Raw genomic sequence first — 16208 nt, forward strand, 5'->3', positions numbered from 1 at the left:
AACAACACAGAAACAGCAAAAGCAACAAGAAACAACTAAAGAATAAACCAAATACCTCAGAATTTTATTTAACTCATTCCCAACGACCTTATAATTCATATTGTGTGAGCATTCTTTTTTTTATTTCGTTTTTTAATGTACTAATTGAACTGAACTCTTTGTTGATTTTTCAAGATTTTTCCATAGTCTGATACTCTGCACCGAAACACCTTTTTCTTTCATTTCATGGTTACTTTTTGAAAAGTTTACTATAATGGCACCTGGAAAGAAAAGAATCATCACATCGTCTATTCTACTGTAAACATATTAAAAGACTTCTATCAAACTTGTACAGAAATGAAAACAACTTGCATATCTGTGTATATGCAATTTATTTATTGTAAAAAGTCTGAGTTTTCTTCAAATCTATTTTTTTATTTTTTTTATTTTTTTATTTCATTTTTATTCATTAAAAAACATACAACATAAACTTGAGTTGTAAGCTCAAGCATGATATAAAGGGAAAAAAAAATGAAAAGGGGACAGAAAGAAGAAAAACTTATTTTGTCTGCCCCTTGTAAAAAACCAATAAATCAATCAATTAAAAAAGAAAGATACAGATACACAAGCATTCGGCTGGTTCAATATACAATTGGAGAAGATTGGGAAAGAAAAAAAAAACCAAAATCTTATAACTACAACATCAACCAGTGTGAAAGGAAAATCATACATTTGGGATGAGTAAATGTTATCTGTTTTAGATAGTTTTATAGTCGTTGATAATACTGTTTTTAATGTAGTTTTTAAAACTTGATACTGATGTAGCATTTTTAATTTCTACGCTCAATTTATTCCATTTGGTAACTCCATCTACTGATATACATCGTTCTTTTAGCAATATTCTGTGTTTTGGTTTCACAAATATTTCATGTCCTTTTAGATTAAATTTACTTTTTCTTTTCATGTATCTTTTCATTAAATTAGGAGGAAGGCATTTCATATTTACTTTAAACATAAATTTCAAAATATTAAAGTTTATAAGATCGTAAAGTTTTAATAGTTTTAATTTAATAAATAATGGATTAGACGGGTCCCTATAATTACTTTTGGTAATAATTCTTATTGCTTTTTTTTGCAATATGTAAATTGGATAAATATATGTTTTATAAGTTGTACCCCAAATTTCTATACAGTAGTTCAGATATGGCATAATCAAGGAATTATATAATAGATATAATGAATTACTGTCTAAGAACCATTTTACTTTGTGTAATACTGCAATTGCTTTTTTAATAAATACACAATACATTCTGGGTTTATTTGTAGCCTGCGTATCACTTGTATCTCCCAGTTCTGGCCTATTTTTGTTAATTTTCTTGCCATCCTCTCAAATTTTGACTCATTTTCTGACTAAAAGTTATCATTTTGTCTGAGGTTTTCCTCTTGTTTCATCACTTCTACCTGCACCTTTCCAATCATTAAATTGTAAGGATAAACCGACGTTCAGGATTATGACATTTCAAATGAGTTTATAATCAAATGTATGTTTTTTTCTTTTTTGGAGATGCATAAACCTGTAAATGTTGCTTTAATGATCTCTTCCAAACGTCGGTCTGACTGTGATGTACGGACGGCTCTCAAACCGGCGGCCGGCCGTTGATGTATGCCGCCGCAGCACATTGTAGCTCAGCTGAAGACAGCGCTTTTGCATTCTCAGCCAAACGCCATCGGGGCCGCTATTGATCAGTGCAGGTCAGTGAGTCCTGAGTGATTTACTCTCCCTGTAATAAGCGATGAGAGGGCATATCTGTGAATGTGCGGACGTGGTCATGAAGGACGTTTCAATCTGCAGAATAACGTTTCGCCGTTCTTGAGCTGTTCCTCACGTCTCTGTTGCTGCTCGCTCTCGTTATCGAGCGCCTCTGTAGGAGGAATCCAGCAGGAATGGATGTTTCCGCTCCGGCTGTGACTCCGCAGAACGTCCTGCGCTCCATGGATTAGCGGCGGCGCTCGTCTGTCATTGACCTGAATACAGGAGGATCTTGGAGGGTGTTCATTGGCTGTCAGCAGCAGAGCTCACCAGTGACTCAGCTGAACTGAACTGTCTGTCAGACGGCGGCGGGGATTTCTGTCCAAACTGACGCTCCTCTGGGGTCCTGTTGACATCAAACAGCACCACAGCTAGAAAATAAAAGAGTATAATGATCACAGTTTAAAAAAAATGATCAAAGACATAGTATTATGGAAATACTTTGCACACAGTTGGAAAAAAAATAAAAAACATGTTTTTTTTCCATCAATCTATACTGTGTTTGCTGCTTATCTGGGTTTGGTTTGTGGTTTTTGGTTGACAAAGTTATTTGGCTGGAAAAGTTTGTCGAAAACCTCGTAGAACAAAGAAGCAAACTTTAGAACATAAAAGCTTTTGTGGTTAAATAAAATATCTAAGGAACTCTAACTGATTCTCTATATATATCTGTGACTTTTTACAACAAAACATTTGACAACAACAGTTTTAAATCATATTTCAATCCAAAAATGTATTATTTCTGATTAAGATGGATTTTTTTATTCTGTTTAGCAGAGTTTACAAAAAGTATGTGAGGATATAATTTATAAAAGAAACGGAGGATTAAATTAAGATTAAAATGTCAAATACAACAATTCTAAACCTATCCCGTACTGAAAACACCAGTGTGTGAATGTGTGTGTGAATGGGTGAATGGGTCTTTGACTGTGAAGCGCTTTGGGCCCTTGAAGGAGGGTAGAAAGCGCTATACAAGTATACGCCATTTACCATTTACCATTTACCACTTTTAGAAAAAAATCTTTCTTTGTTTTGGCTTATTAGTTTGTGTGTTAGTTGTTTCCTATTTTGATTGTGACTCTCGATGGATTATAAGGACTATTTTACTAGCAAAAAATAATTATTTTAAACTATGACTTTAAAATTACAATGGAGTATTAGGGCCACAAAAAAGTATTATCATGGGAAATACTTATGTAAATTTGGTTGTATATTTATGGCTTTAAAAGCCATAAGTTAAAATTCTGACTTTTTCAAAAAGTGGTAAAACACTGAAATTTATGAGAGAAAAAGTCGTAAATTTATATCTTTAAATCTTTTAATATTAATTTTTTTGTGACCCTAATACTCCGTCGTACTACAGTGGAGTATTAGAGCCATTTTACAAGCAAAAGATCATTTTTTAAATTCCAACTTTAAAGTTGTAAATTTATCACTTTAAATCTCATGGTGTCACTTTTTACATTTTTTTTGTGGCCCTAATCCTCTGTCATAGTTATCTGAATAAAACCAGTTTTGTCATAAATCCATAAAGTTTTGAGTTTTTATTTGTTTATTTTATAAGGAATAAAAATGAAATTTTATTACTAAACAAACACCAAAGCATCAGAAACAAACAAAATATTTATTGACTTTTTTGAACTGATTAGCAGGAATTAATAATAACGGTGATATGTCACTTATGAAATATGCCTGAGTTATGCTGAATTTCAGAATATAATATCACTTTAAACATTTATTCATACTGAACCAGCACTTGAAGAGACTCGCAGACTTGACTTTTCAACTCTTTTCCAAACAGTTCAACAGATAATTATTTAAATAATTCTCAAAGACGCTAAATAGAATGTTTATTGTAATTAATATGATTATTTTACAAAATATATTTTTTATTGAAGTGTGTCTGCATGTAACTCGTTTTATTTAAAAAAAACAAAAAACAATGTGGGTGTATTATACTATAGCAAAAATATTCCTTTTTACATAAATTAGTATTTTTTTACCAAATCAAAGGAAGGTAATTTATTTTGTTTACTTTCATTTCCATAAAACAACACAAACAAAAGACCTTACACAAGTTCTTATCAATGAAAAATAAAAGTGAACTGATTATTTTTCTGCGTCTTTTTATTCTCTTCGGGGGAAAAAAAGGATAAAAAAGCATAATAATATAAAAAGGTATTTAAAGATAATTTGTGATTTGTTTTCTCTAATTTATGAACTTCATTTCATAATTTCAAGAGAAAACCATCTTCACACAGAAAACACAACACAAGGAGTCAATAGATTATCATGGAGGACAAATAATTCCTAGAATCAGATCAATCTGATTGGAAAATAACATACATATGATTAGACTGTTTATTGATGATTTAAAGAATCCAGAACTCTGATCAGATTTTAGCTGGTGGATGTTTATGCTCTAATTTAATCACATCAGAAATCACTTTTAAATACAAATCAACATTTTGCTCAAACTCTTTATTTCTAAAATGATCACATAAAGATTTTAATGATGTTATTTGGACCCACAGAACCACGTTTGGACGCTTATTCCTCTGGTTGTTTAATAATTTTAATATGGAAAAATAATTCTGACAGACAAAATGACTTTAGTGTTTAATTCTAACTTTAAACCCAATTTGACAAAAATAACCACAAAAGAGGAAATCTAACCACTGGAGCCGGCTGTGGATTCTAACAGGGGAGCGTCCGCTCCCCTCCTTGCTCATTATTACCGGGGTAAAGATGTTTCAGTACCACAGTTTCTCTCCCCACCAGGATGTGGAACACCTACCTGCATCTGAACTGCCTTTAACCTTTTATAGTTTATGAAATGATGCTGCCCCCTAGTGGGAGAACACAGGAAATGTTTTTGGTTTTTCCTCCTGCAGGATCCAGATTAAATCTACAAACGTGTCTTTCTCTTGTCTTTCAGGGATCTTATTTTCCACGTTAGTGTTTGGCCCCGCCTGCGGCTTCATCTTGGGTTCAGTCTGCACCAAAGTCTACGTCGACGCCGTCTTCATCGACACGAGTGAGTAAACTACCAAAACAAGTCTGACTCATAATAAGTCTCAAAATATAAGTCACAGTGATAGGAGTGTATTATTGTTATATATCTAAACTATGTCGGGTTAGATGTTAAATATAAACAAATAAAACTATTTTTTAAATATGAAGTTTTAAGGTCAACGCTTTTGCCTCAGTGGATGAAAACGTTCAGGTTCAAATCCCGGCTGTGGAGTTTGTCCCCATGTTGGTTTTCTAAATCAGGCTTTAGAGGTTGATTGGTGTCACTAAATAGCTCTTAAATGTGAGTGTTTGGCCCTGCAGCAGACTGGTAAGTAGGATAGGCTCCAGCAACCCCAAAAGAGATACTGTGGGTTTAGAAGACAGATAGATGAAGTTTTAATTGAGAGGCGAAACAAAGCAAGTTTCTATCTAACTATCCATCCTGTTTATTGAAATTAAAATAGTAAAGTTTGTCAAAAACCACATAGAACAATAAAGCAGAAGTTGGAACATGAAAGCTTCTGTTGTTAAAACATTTCTAAGGAACTCTAATTGATTTTCTAAAGAAAACTGTGACTTTTTACTACAACTATATTTGTGATTTTTGACAACTTCTATATCCTATTGTGAATTTTTCCTTCATATTTAAATCAAAAAATATATTATTTCTAATTCTAATGCATTTTTTTATCCTCCTATTTAGCAGATTTTACCAAAATTATGTGAGGATATATAAAAGAAACGTAATCAAACAGATGATTAAACTCAGATCAAAATTCCAAATAGAACAATTATAAAACTATTCTACATTGAAAACATTATGTACCTCACTTTTGTTGACTAAATCTTTTGTTGTTTTGGTTGTTTAAATTACAATTTTAAAGTCTTTTACCATACTTTACACATTTATTTTTACAGATACTGACAACAGGTTGTGAGATATTGTGTTTTTTCTTCATCACCTAATGCTGATGATTCATTTAAGAGGATTTCTGTGAAAACGTCTTCAATTTGTGACATCTCTGCACGCTGTCTCCATGGCAACAGCATCTTTTGTGCTTTTTGTTTTTAAATATAAGGAACAAAGAGACCATCATTCTTTTTTTTAATTATTCTTTACCCCATTTTAGGCATGACCTCTGACCTATAGGGTCGTCAGTCATGTGTCACAATCCTACATTGTGTTAAAAGTTATTTTTTTTGTTGTTGTTGCCAAAGAACTTTTACAAACTAGTTCAAACTTTTGAGTGCTGACCTTACAAAGTTGGTATAATGATAGAGGTCAGGTGTAGTGTACGGAACTGAACAAAGATGTTTACATTTATTTAAACCAAAAAGAGAGATTGTTAGATGTTGATAACTGAGGATTTCTGTGAAACCGTCTCAAATTTGTGACATTTTGAGTCTGTGGCAAATTTTTGTGCTTTTTCATTTTTAAAATACAGGAAATAGGGAATTATTCTTATTCTTTTTATTTTTACACCTTTTTTTTGTCAAGGGAAAAACCATCTTTAGGGTTGTGTGTCACAACCGTACATTGTGTTAGAAATTTTCTTTGTTCCCAATAACTTTTACAAACTCGTTCCAACTTCTGAGTGCTGACCATACAAAGCGGATATAATGATAGAGGTCAGGAGTAGTGAAACGGAACGAAAAATATCTACATTTATTTAAACTAAAAACATATTGTTGTGAGAGATTTCATCACAAGATGCTGATGATGGTTTTTGAGGATTTCTGTGAAATTTCCTTAAATTTGTAACATTTTGGCTCCATGGCAACAAAATCTTGTGTGCTTTTTCATTTCTAAAATACAGGAACAAAGAGACTTTTCTTATTCTTTATATTCTTTGGAAAACCGACATTTTAGGCCTTACCTCTGACCTTCAAGGTTGTGTGTCACAATTGTACATTGTGTTAGAAATTCTCTTTGTTGCCGAAGAACTTTTACAAACTTGTTCAAACTTTTGAGTGCTGACCTCACAGAGTGGGTATAATGATAGCGGTCAGGTTTGGTGTAAGGAACTCAATACGTTGAGTAAACTCCAGTTAAGGTTTTTTTTTGATGGAGATACAAAAACAAGAAGTGACAAAAGCTTCTGGTTGCTACAAAGCTGCGACGTTTACAAAGGCCAACTTTTCCAATCCTAATAGAACCTCATATACTTTCTGGAAGCTTCACTTCTACATGTTTGTATAATTTTTGGCTCTCCGGACTTTCCCGCCGTCTGTCCAGGTACACTCGACATCACCCCAGACGACCCTCGCTGGATCGGGGCCTGGTGGGGCGGCTTCCTCCTGTGCGGTGCCTTACTCTTCCTGTCGGCCCTCTTCATGTTTGGCTTCCCCCAGGCTCTGGACGACCAAATGGAGGCTGGGGGGGAGAGCGAGCAGGCCATGCTGCCCCCGTCTCTGAGCATGGAGTACCAGGGCAACGGCGGCTTTGACATGAACAGCGGACTGTCGGTGTGGGAGCACCTCCGAGGTAAACATCGCAGCGCACAGCTTCTTGGGGATCTGGTTACTCCTTTTTTTTAATATTTTTCTGCTCCTCAGTGATCCCGCGGGTGACCAGGCACCTTCTGTCCAACCCGGTGTTCAGCTGCATCGCGCTGGCAGCCTGCATGGAGATCGCTGTGGTTGCTGGCTTTGCCGCCTTCCTGGGGAAATACCTGGAGCAGCAGTTCAACCTGACCACCTCCTCCGCCAACCAGCTGCTGGGTATGCTGGCTCCACCTCTAGACCCAGTTCAGCTTAAAAACATTTAATTTTTATTCTTTGACTTGAAAAACAGCTCCTGTGAACCATCTTTTCACCTGAAGTTTCAGACGTAAACATACATTTCTGACTTAATGAACATCTTTATAAACTCACAGACATTAATTTTCCAAAGTCTTTTAAGGAAACATTTTTTTAGTGACCATTTGTGTTCTAAAGCATCGTTTTTTTGGGGTATTCTTTGGTTTTTCTGGAATAAGGTGTACTGCTATAGCGCGAGCGCCACCTAGTGGCCAAACGCCCAGGAGAAGCAGAACAATGTTTACAATCTTAATGATCTGAACATTTGTGTTAGAACTTCTCCGTTTGAGAATCCATGTATGATATTAACAATCTCATTATTTCACTGATACATTTTATAGTATGTGAACTGGATCAGATTAATATATTCAAAACATAGTAGATTATGAATGTATTTCTTAACAAATGTGTATGAATGTGTAAACTCAAAATTGAATTAAGTGGATCAAAAAAGTAGAAAAAAAAAATCATGATCGATTCTGGAAATCATTGATACTTGGCCCTATTTAGTAGTTTTGTTTCTTTTTACTTTGATTTGGTTCCTCAATTCCCTCCCCAGGTATGACGGCCATCCCCTGTGCCTGTCTGGGTATCTTCCTTGGGGGGCTGCTGGTGAAGAAGCTGAACCTGTCCGCTCTGGGCGCCGTCCGCATGGCCATGCTGGTTAACCTGGTGTCCACCGCCTGCTACGTCTCCTTCCTCTTCCTGGGCTGCAACACCGGCCCGGTTGCCGGGGTGACGGTGGCCTACGTCAATGAGTGAGAGCTAAAACCTTTTTTTTCCCCCTCCTGGTCCGCTGTGGTGAAGCTAAATGGCGCCGTGCGCTCTGTTGCAGGACGCTGCAGACGCGGCAGCCGCTCGAGTCGGCGTGCATCAACAACTGCAACTGCTACACGGCGTCGGTGAGTCCCGTCTGCGGCTCCAACGGAGTCACCTACCTGTCTGCCTGCTTCGCCGGCTGCACCAAAGCGGTGAGAGAAACTGACCAGAGAAGCGGTTGAGGATTTTAGACCGGAATGTGACGGTTTGACGTTTTGCCTCATCAGAACCTGACCAGCTGCACCTGCATATCCAGCAGCAGCGAGGAGGCTGTGGCTCTGCCGGGGAAGTGTCCGAGTCCTGGCTGCCAGCGGGCCTTCCTCACCTTCCTGTGTGTGATGTGTGTGTGCAGCATGATCGGGGCCATGGCCCAGACCCCCTCCGTCATCATCCTCATCAGGTGAGGCGCAAACTGACCACTAGAGGGAGCCGTTGACCTGCTGACCGCAGCAAGCTGCTGTCCAGGGATTTACCACCAAAACTCTAGAAAGCTGAGAAACTGAGAAAGTTTTGCTTTGAATTTGTAAAATTTAATCGGCAGCAAAATAGTTTTTGTGGGAAGCAGAGGAAACATTTACAACAGGTGGATGTTTTGTTGTAGCATCCTGATTGAAACATTCCTAATTATTGAAATAAATTAAATAAAAATATTTTAACATTTTTAATGTGTCATTGAAGGTTTTTTCTCCTTTTTTCTGTGTCAGAACTGTGAGTCCGGAGCTGAAGTCTTACGCCCTCGGAGTTCTTTTCCTGCTTTTAAGGTTGATAGGTAAGAAACATTTGAAATTGTTAAAGACACAGAGGAACAATAAACAGCAACATAAAATAAATGTGGTAATTATGCAAATGTGGAAAAAAAAGATGTAAAGTTACAGTAAGAAACTTTATTTTATTTTGTCATCCAGAGAAATCAAAATTAGCCAACCTGTTCTAACAGCAGTTACTGGTTCACTATAAAAATGTCATGACTTCCTCTCTTTGGTCTACAGCAGAAAGTCCGTCTGCATTTTCTGTGCATCAAACCGCCAGAGTTTACGTTCAAGTGAACCAAGATGCTTGTTTAGGGCGTGTCACACTGCTGCTACGTACATTTGCTACGTACATTCATACTGCTCAGATGAAAATTGACCATATGTGAATAAATGTGAAAAAAGTGAGAAAGGTTGTGTAGTTTTCACAGATGTATCACAAAACCACATTAAAATCACAGGAGTATGAATAAACCATGCAAAGATCACATAAACCCGTGCTACAATGAATTTCTTCACGTTGACATTCAGAGTCCTGGGCAGGAATCCCAAGGCGCCAGCACCCACCACAGGCCGCCGTGGCGCCTTGTTTTCGTGCATCAATTACATAATTTTAACGCGTGCTCCGTGTACGCGATATAAAGGTCACACATCGGTGGTTCACGTGTGATAAGTTGGTTAGCCATACCTACGTTAGACAAACATACGAGGAACCGTCGTAGAAAGCCACAAATTGGCATATTCGTCTTGAAAAAAATCACGCACCATTGTGAAAGATTTATGTAATAATTGTGTATAGACTACATAAAATACCCATAAACTGCATAATTCTAAACTGACCAAAAATTATGAACAGCTCAAAGTCAAATTCATGTAAAGACCCGTCATCTTAAACCCTCTACGGACATTGATAAATGATGCATACCACACATGCATATCAAAAGGGCGAGATTACATACGCGGACAACACGCAAAACTGTACATATTGGCAGTGTGACACGGCCTTAATCAAGTGGATCAGAGTTATATCCACTTGGTAGCTTTCTCTATTTCCAAATGAACCCAAATTAAAAAACCCAAACAGCTAAAGAAAGTGCTGAGAAGAAAAGCATGGAAGTGAAACCAACAGAGGATTTAGGGGCCAAAGAGCAAAAAGGCAAAAAAGTATCATAATATAATCTCTCAGCCCACTTTATGTCGAGCTGATACTCCTTTTTGTTTTAGAGCAACAGTTTGCTTGTCTTGCTTTTGTTGGCAACTTTTGATTGATTGATTGATTGATTAATTGGATTTATTTAAATTGTTGGCAAAACCAGAAAAATAAATCACCCAGATGTATCAAACTCATTACAGAAATAATGAATTTCTGGATCTGGAAGCGCTCTCTGATTCATCTTTCAAGGTGGTCTCTGTTTCCAGTTGGACTGAGCTCTGGCTCACTTTGTTTCCTCAGTTTGAATAGACTCTGCACCCAGAGTGGAACAACTGACTCATAACAGCCACCGTAGCCAGGCTTTATGGGATGTAAACAGAGCAACGATGAGACACATCAACTCATTGAAATGTAGTTGGATGAATTCAGGCTCATTAAAACAGGTTTTAACGTGATACATATTGCTTCTCATTGTTTACCCTGTAATTTATATATCTAAGCCGTCTCCTCGGTAACCGTCTTTCAGCATGGCTTCACTGTCCCAAATAGCAGTAAGAGTTTTGCTCCTGACGTTGATACAGACGTTCAAAGTTATCCCAACAAGGATTGCAAAGCTCAAAATGTCCATGATTCTTTCTCTCGTTGCTTTGCCCCACCCTCGTAATTCCTGGCCAATGAATAGAGAGATCCTTAGTCATTTGTTTTTTGTTTACAAGCTTTGGTTCAAAGCAGAAATGTCTGGTAGACAGCAGTCTGACTACAGACCAGACTCAAGGTTTAGGATTCGATCCAGACCAACAGACTTTTGCAGTCTGAATAAACTCTAAGGCTGAAGTAATGCTGTTAGTTTATTGTTTAAAACCATTAAATGTTTTTCTCTCTGCAGAAGCAGGAGTTTGTAAAGGCAACAGAAATACACTCTGTTTGCAAAAGAGGCTAAAACACTGGAAAATATTCTATTACTAAATAAAAAAAACTCCAAACGGTGGGAAAACTGCACCTGGAGTTGTTGATTAGCTCCGCCCTGCTCTTTCTGAGGCCTTCACTTGTGTTTGGTCTCATTGTGCAGAAAGTGTCTGCTTTGCTTCTGGCTGTCGTTCTGTTACTGGACTCTGTGATACAAACGTCGAGGCGATGTGTCACCTGCTGGGGACGGACCTCCTCAGACTGTCAGTCCACATACAGTTGAGCTCAAAGCGGTGCTCTTGTCGACTCTTGACCTGCTGTCTGTCCTCATCCCCCCCACTGCTGCTGCAGGCTTCATCCCTCCCCCCCTGATCTTCGGGATGGGAATCGACTCCACCTGTCTGTTCTGGAGCTCCGTCTGCGGTGAGAAAGGAGCCTGCATGCTCTACGACAACGTGGCCTACAGGCATCTGTACGTCAGCATCGCCATCGTCCTCAAGTCGTCGGCCTTCGTCCTGTACGCCACCACGTGGCAGTGTCTGAGAAAGAACTACAGGAAGTACATCAAGAACAGCGAGGGCTACCTCACGCCCACCGAGTTGTTTGCCTCCAACGTGACTTTGGACAATTTGGGCAAAGAGATCAGTCAGAACCCGACCAGCAGAACAAAGTTCATCTACAACCTGGAGGACCACGAGACCTGTGACAACATGGAGTCGGTTTTATAGCTGCAGTCATTCCCATGTGAAGTGCTGTAAACCGTTAGAGCGTCATCCTCAGCGAGGTTTCGATCTCCACCACATCCCATCCTCCACATTTATGTCCCATCGTAGATCGGCTCTTTGACGGCAAGCTTGACGTCGACAGCAATAAAGGAAGAGGCGGTCCTTCTCACAAACCAAAATAAAAGTCATCCGAGCCGAGCTTTATTAGACAGGTTACCTCCCTGTTGTGTTTCTCAGGTTTGATAACTAGAAGATGCAAAAAGAAGGAAAGGAAATATAAAAAAAAATTAGAATTCAGGAGAAAAAAACTGAGCGCTTAACGTTTTGTCAACTTTAGAAATGGAATCAGAAAGCACCAGGAAATCAACCAAAATGAGGCTGTTCATGTGATTCTATCAGTGAAGAATTTGTGACGTTTAGATCTATAACTCTCAAAGAAGGTCAGGGTTTTGGTATCAGAGACCAGAATTCCTCCTCTACCCCTACGGCTTCTCCCAAGACATTTAGCCATCCAAACGGAGAGACATGGAAAGATAGTGTCCTTGAATTCGGACGTCACTAACCCTTGATGAAGCCATCAACGGCCCCCAGTCAGCTATGTTAGCGCGGAGCTGCTACATAACAACATCGGATCTGTAACTTTAAAAAAGTCATGCTGAAGCAAAAAGTCATGACTTACATTTAAATGTAAACTTCTGAGCTTCAGAGTGCACCCATGTGAAGAAATGCGCTTCTCCTCTGTACAGTACGACGCAGAATATCCTTGCAACGGAGGGCTTTGGATTTCTCCTCGACAAGGGTTAGCCCTAAAAAAAGATTTCTGAAACCTTGCCCTACAATTGAAGAGGTAGGGAGAAGCCGTAGGGGTAGGGGAAGAATTTGGATTCAGCCCAACTCATCTTTGGTGTTTTAAACACTTTAGTTGTGCATTGTCTCTTCATTTTAATCCCCTTGACATTTCTTTAAGGCTGTGTCAGAATCCCCCCCCACTCACTATATCGTGCACTATATAGCGTGTTTGCCATTTTGTAGAGCTGTCTGAATCTACAATTCCAAAATCAAGTGCACTAGAAAGTCTTTGCAAAAAACTGGCATGCATCAGTGCTAACTACATTAGCGAATATAGACCACAATGCATTGCGGTTTAACAATTTTAGCGAAAAAAGTGTTTTAATGCAAATTTTTAACAAACCATCCACATTTTCATCACCAGAACACAGTATAATGTTGGTTTTGATTCGATTTTCACTTCGTGAAATTGGTGACGTCATGCTCGGCGTTTAGAAAAACGAAAGAAAAGAAGTGAGCATGGTGTCTGAATGGCTTTTAAAATCCAGGGCACTAGTTCCGCACTATATAGATTTAGACAGTTAGGGATTGGGGGATTAATTCGGACACAGCCTAAGTTTTATCATCAAAGAACATTAACTGTATATGAGAACTGGACTGAGCCACCAACTCATGATCCAAACAGGACACACCAAGAAGTCAAAATCCCATAGATTCCATTGAGAAATAAAACATCTATTACCCAGAATAACGATTTTGTTGCAATTACTATTTTTTTTTTTATATTTTCAAGTTATTCAATCTATAAACTGACCAATCAGACACCTCAATAAAAGTCGGTGGTGCCTGTTGTCCCCCATGTCCAATATTCAAAGCCTTTGATTAACAGATTCTCCCACTTTTAAGTGGAAGGTGTGGACATCCAACAAGCTTACTCCTGATTGGTGAGAGTCGTTGCCATAGAAACACAGATCGACTCAGACAATCACGATGATTTCTGGCTCCAACGTCATTTTAAAAAATGGCGACTTAATTGACTTCATTTGGTTGGAGCTGGAAGTACACAGTTTTCTATCGGTGACATCACACTCACTCGCTCCAGTTCTCATGTACAGTCATTGTCTAAGAAAGAAGTGGTATAGCATCTCTGAGGGGTGGAGCTCCCCTGCAGCAGCACTGCATGAATACAAAGCAACTTAACAACGTGTGGGGGGGTCAAACCCCATGCTGCATTGAGGTGTTTAAATCAATGCGATGGTTATCAAACCGCAGCAGACGGCGTCACACTCCCTAAATGCTTTAAAACGAGATGGTTTCAAATCCAGTTGTTGTCACAGCCGATTCCTGGGCTTACTTTAGATTACACAGGTTTTGCACAAACAACCCATTAGTGCAATAGATTTAAACAATCTCCTTCAGGGTAGGTGAGGGCAGTAACAGGGATGAGCTGGGAAATTAATCAGACCAGAATAGAGTAGCTGCACCTTGAAAATTCTTTACATGCATCTTGATGCATGACCGCGATGCTTAACTTCTGAGGTGTCTGAAGCCTGCCAGCAAAGCGCACATTACAGCCTCTGACACTAAAATGTGCCAGTAAGAAGCCTAAGTATCAATCAATTTTTTTGTTTACAACTTTTTGTGTTTTTGTTGCCTAAAAAACACAAATTTTAAGTCATTTCTGAGACAGAAAAGTCTCCTAGCACATTTTCATTACAAAGGTGGGCCACAAGAGGGCAGCAGAGTTCAAATCAAAGCTGTTCAGTCCATCTTAAGGATGCCCCATATTCCTGCTAACTTCAGAACGTTACCAATTCTAAGTTCGGATCTTCATTCTACCAGACTTATCTCCAAAAAACAACCCCAACAAAAATTTGGACCAAATTGGATCAAGACTGCGCTGTATTTCAGAAAAAACTGGATTGTAGACTCATCCATTCTCACAACGCATTCCTCCATCAGATGATCCTGTGGGTCAGATTAGGACGGTCCCAGAACCTCATCCAGCTCTCGGGCCGCGTCCTGCCCGCGTATGCCGACTCCTCTGTACATAGTAGTGCCATAAAAGTGCCAAAACGACACCATCAAAGTGATGTGTAGGAAATGTGCGTGCTGGAGTTCAGCGCCGTCTCTCCGGCTGCTTGTAGCCTCTCTGTGATGTCCTCAAACCTTCTTCCACCATATCGTGCAGAAGTTTCTTGAAAAGACATTCCCTACTGAATATTGTATATTGATCTAGAAAGCAACACTATTTAGAATGTGATAACTGTTCATATGTAGGAATTAGCTTAATCTTTCTTTCACGACTGGAAAAGCTGGCAGCTGTTTGATCCACATCAAAACAAAAGCAGCGCCAGCGAGGAGCCAACACATTGGAGGGGTGACAGCACTTCCTCGACCTACGGCGGCAGGACTGTTTCTTTTTTGCTACCTTAACGTGCTTGAGATGCTTTGCCTTGTGATGAGAAAACACCCCGAGAGTGTAAAAGAGTTATTTTTCTGTTTCTACATTCTGTTTTTCTCATTGTTCTCCTCCGATGGCCTTGCTTTGTGGTTGACTTTTATAGCGGAACTCCAGTGAATGGATCGTCGGCGTACGAAGAGTTAACTTCCACAACGCAACACTTTCGTGCAAAAGCCGTTTCCAGTTTCTCCCAACACTTTCCATGTTTCCTGTAAATGAAGCCATAATGTAAATGAGACGTAATGTTCAGACAGGAAACTCTTCGTATGCAGACGATCCTTTGGTTTGAGCCTTTAAGTTGGATTTGTGGTTCTGCGTCACCAAGAACCCTCACCTGCATTTACACTTGTGCTTCCCTCTTGCATGGTTCTGTAATATCACTGGCAAACACTAGATGGCAGTACAGATATGTGGACAAAGCCTTTGAGAACACTGGTTAACATTTCAGTATTTTTTAGAGTATTGGAGAACGATGAAGCTCAACAACCCAAAGCATTTAAACTGAAGTGGTTCCACTCGTCCTCCCATTGTGAAAAATCTGATGGAGACGAAAAGCTCGAAGCACGTAGCAATCAGAGCAGAAGACGGCTTACAATGCAGGATCGACACAAAACCACAAATCCAACAATAGCATGTTGCCTTTTGTTTGAAATGACGCTTTGTGCCGAGGCGATGGTCTGAGACGGTCTTAGGCTTGTTGCTGTGCTCCTTTAAAAAAAGAAAAAGGGCATCTTCATAAGAAAATATCATCTATATTTTCAAAGCTTTTATTCAGATCTTCAGAGATGCCCGATTGAGTTTTGCATTTATTTCTATTTTTCCCTTGAATTTTATGGATTTCTATTCAAAAGCTTTAAGTTCTGTATATTTCTTGGTGAAGAGTACATGATTGTATGCTTATTGTAAATACATTAAATATAATATTTTTATTTTTAAAGTGTCCTTTTTCTGTTTATTTGAGTTGTGCAGGCTTCCATGGAAACCCGAAAAACAAAACTTAAAT

General features: G+C 38.7%; 1 protein-coding gene and 1 long non-coding RNA gene across 4 annotated transcripts in view; one reads left to right on the forward strand and one right to left on the reverse strand.

The window, feature by feature from the left end:
• LOC112161181 (solute carrier organic anion transporter family member 3A1) overlaps positions 1-12158 on the forward strand; it is a 60663-nt gene extending 48505 nt beyond the window's left edge. For 2 of the 3 annotated variants that reach the window (XM_036211360.1, XM_024296226.2), the window contains exons 3-10: positions 4725-4823; positions 7038-7286; positions 7358-7522; positions 8160-8358; positions 8436-8571; positions 8647-8819; positions 9124-9188; positions 11579-12111. In XM_036211360.1, coding sequence (XP_036067253.1) covers positions 4725-4823; positions 7038-7286; positions 7358-7522; positions 8160-8358; positions 8436-8571; positions 8647-8819; positions 9124-9188; positions 11579-11955 — 1463 coding nt within the window. In that variant the 3' untranslated portion in view covers positions 11956-12111. Of the gene's footprint in view, positions 1-4724; positions 4824-7037; positions 7287-7357; positions 7523-8159; positions 8359-8435; positions 8572-8646; positions 8820-9123; positions 9189-11390; positions 11491-11578 lie in introns of all 3 variants that reach the window. The other variant, XM_036211359.1, reaches the window with a different exon arrangement.
• Positions 409-2397, reverse strand: LOC118598608. The gene is made up of 2 exons (XR_004947653.1): positions 1866-2397; positions 409-1760 (listed from the first exon to the last, which is right to left on the reverse strand). It is a non-coding gene; the product is annotated as an uncharacterized LOC118598608 (long non-coding RNA).
• Positions 12159-16208: the final 4050 nt, after the last annotated feature.

This window comes from Oryzias melastigma, linkage group LG3 (assembly GCF_002922805.2).
Source record: "Oryzias melastigma strain HK-1 linkage group LG3, ASM292280v2, whole genome shotgun sequence".
NCBI lineage: Eukaryota > Metazoa > Chordata > Actinopteri > Beloniformes > Adrianichthyidae > Oryzias > Oryzias melastigma.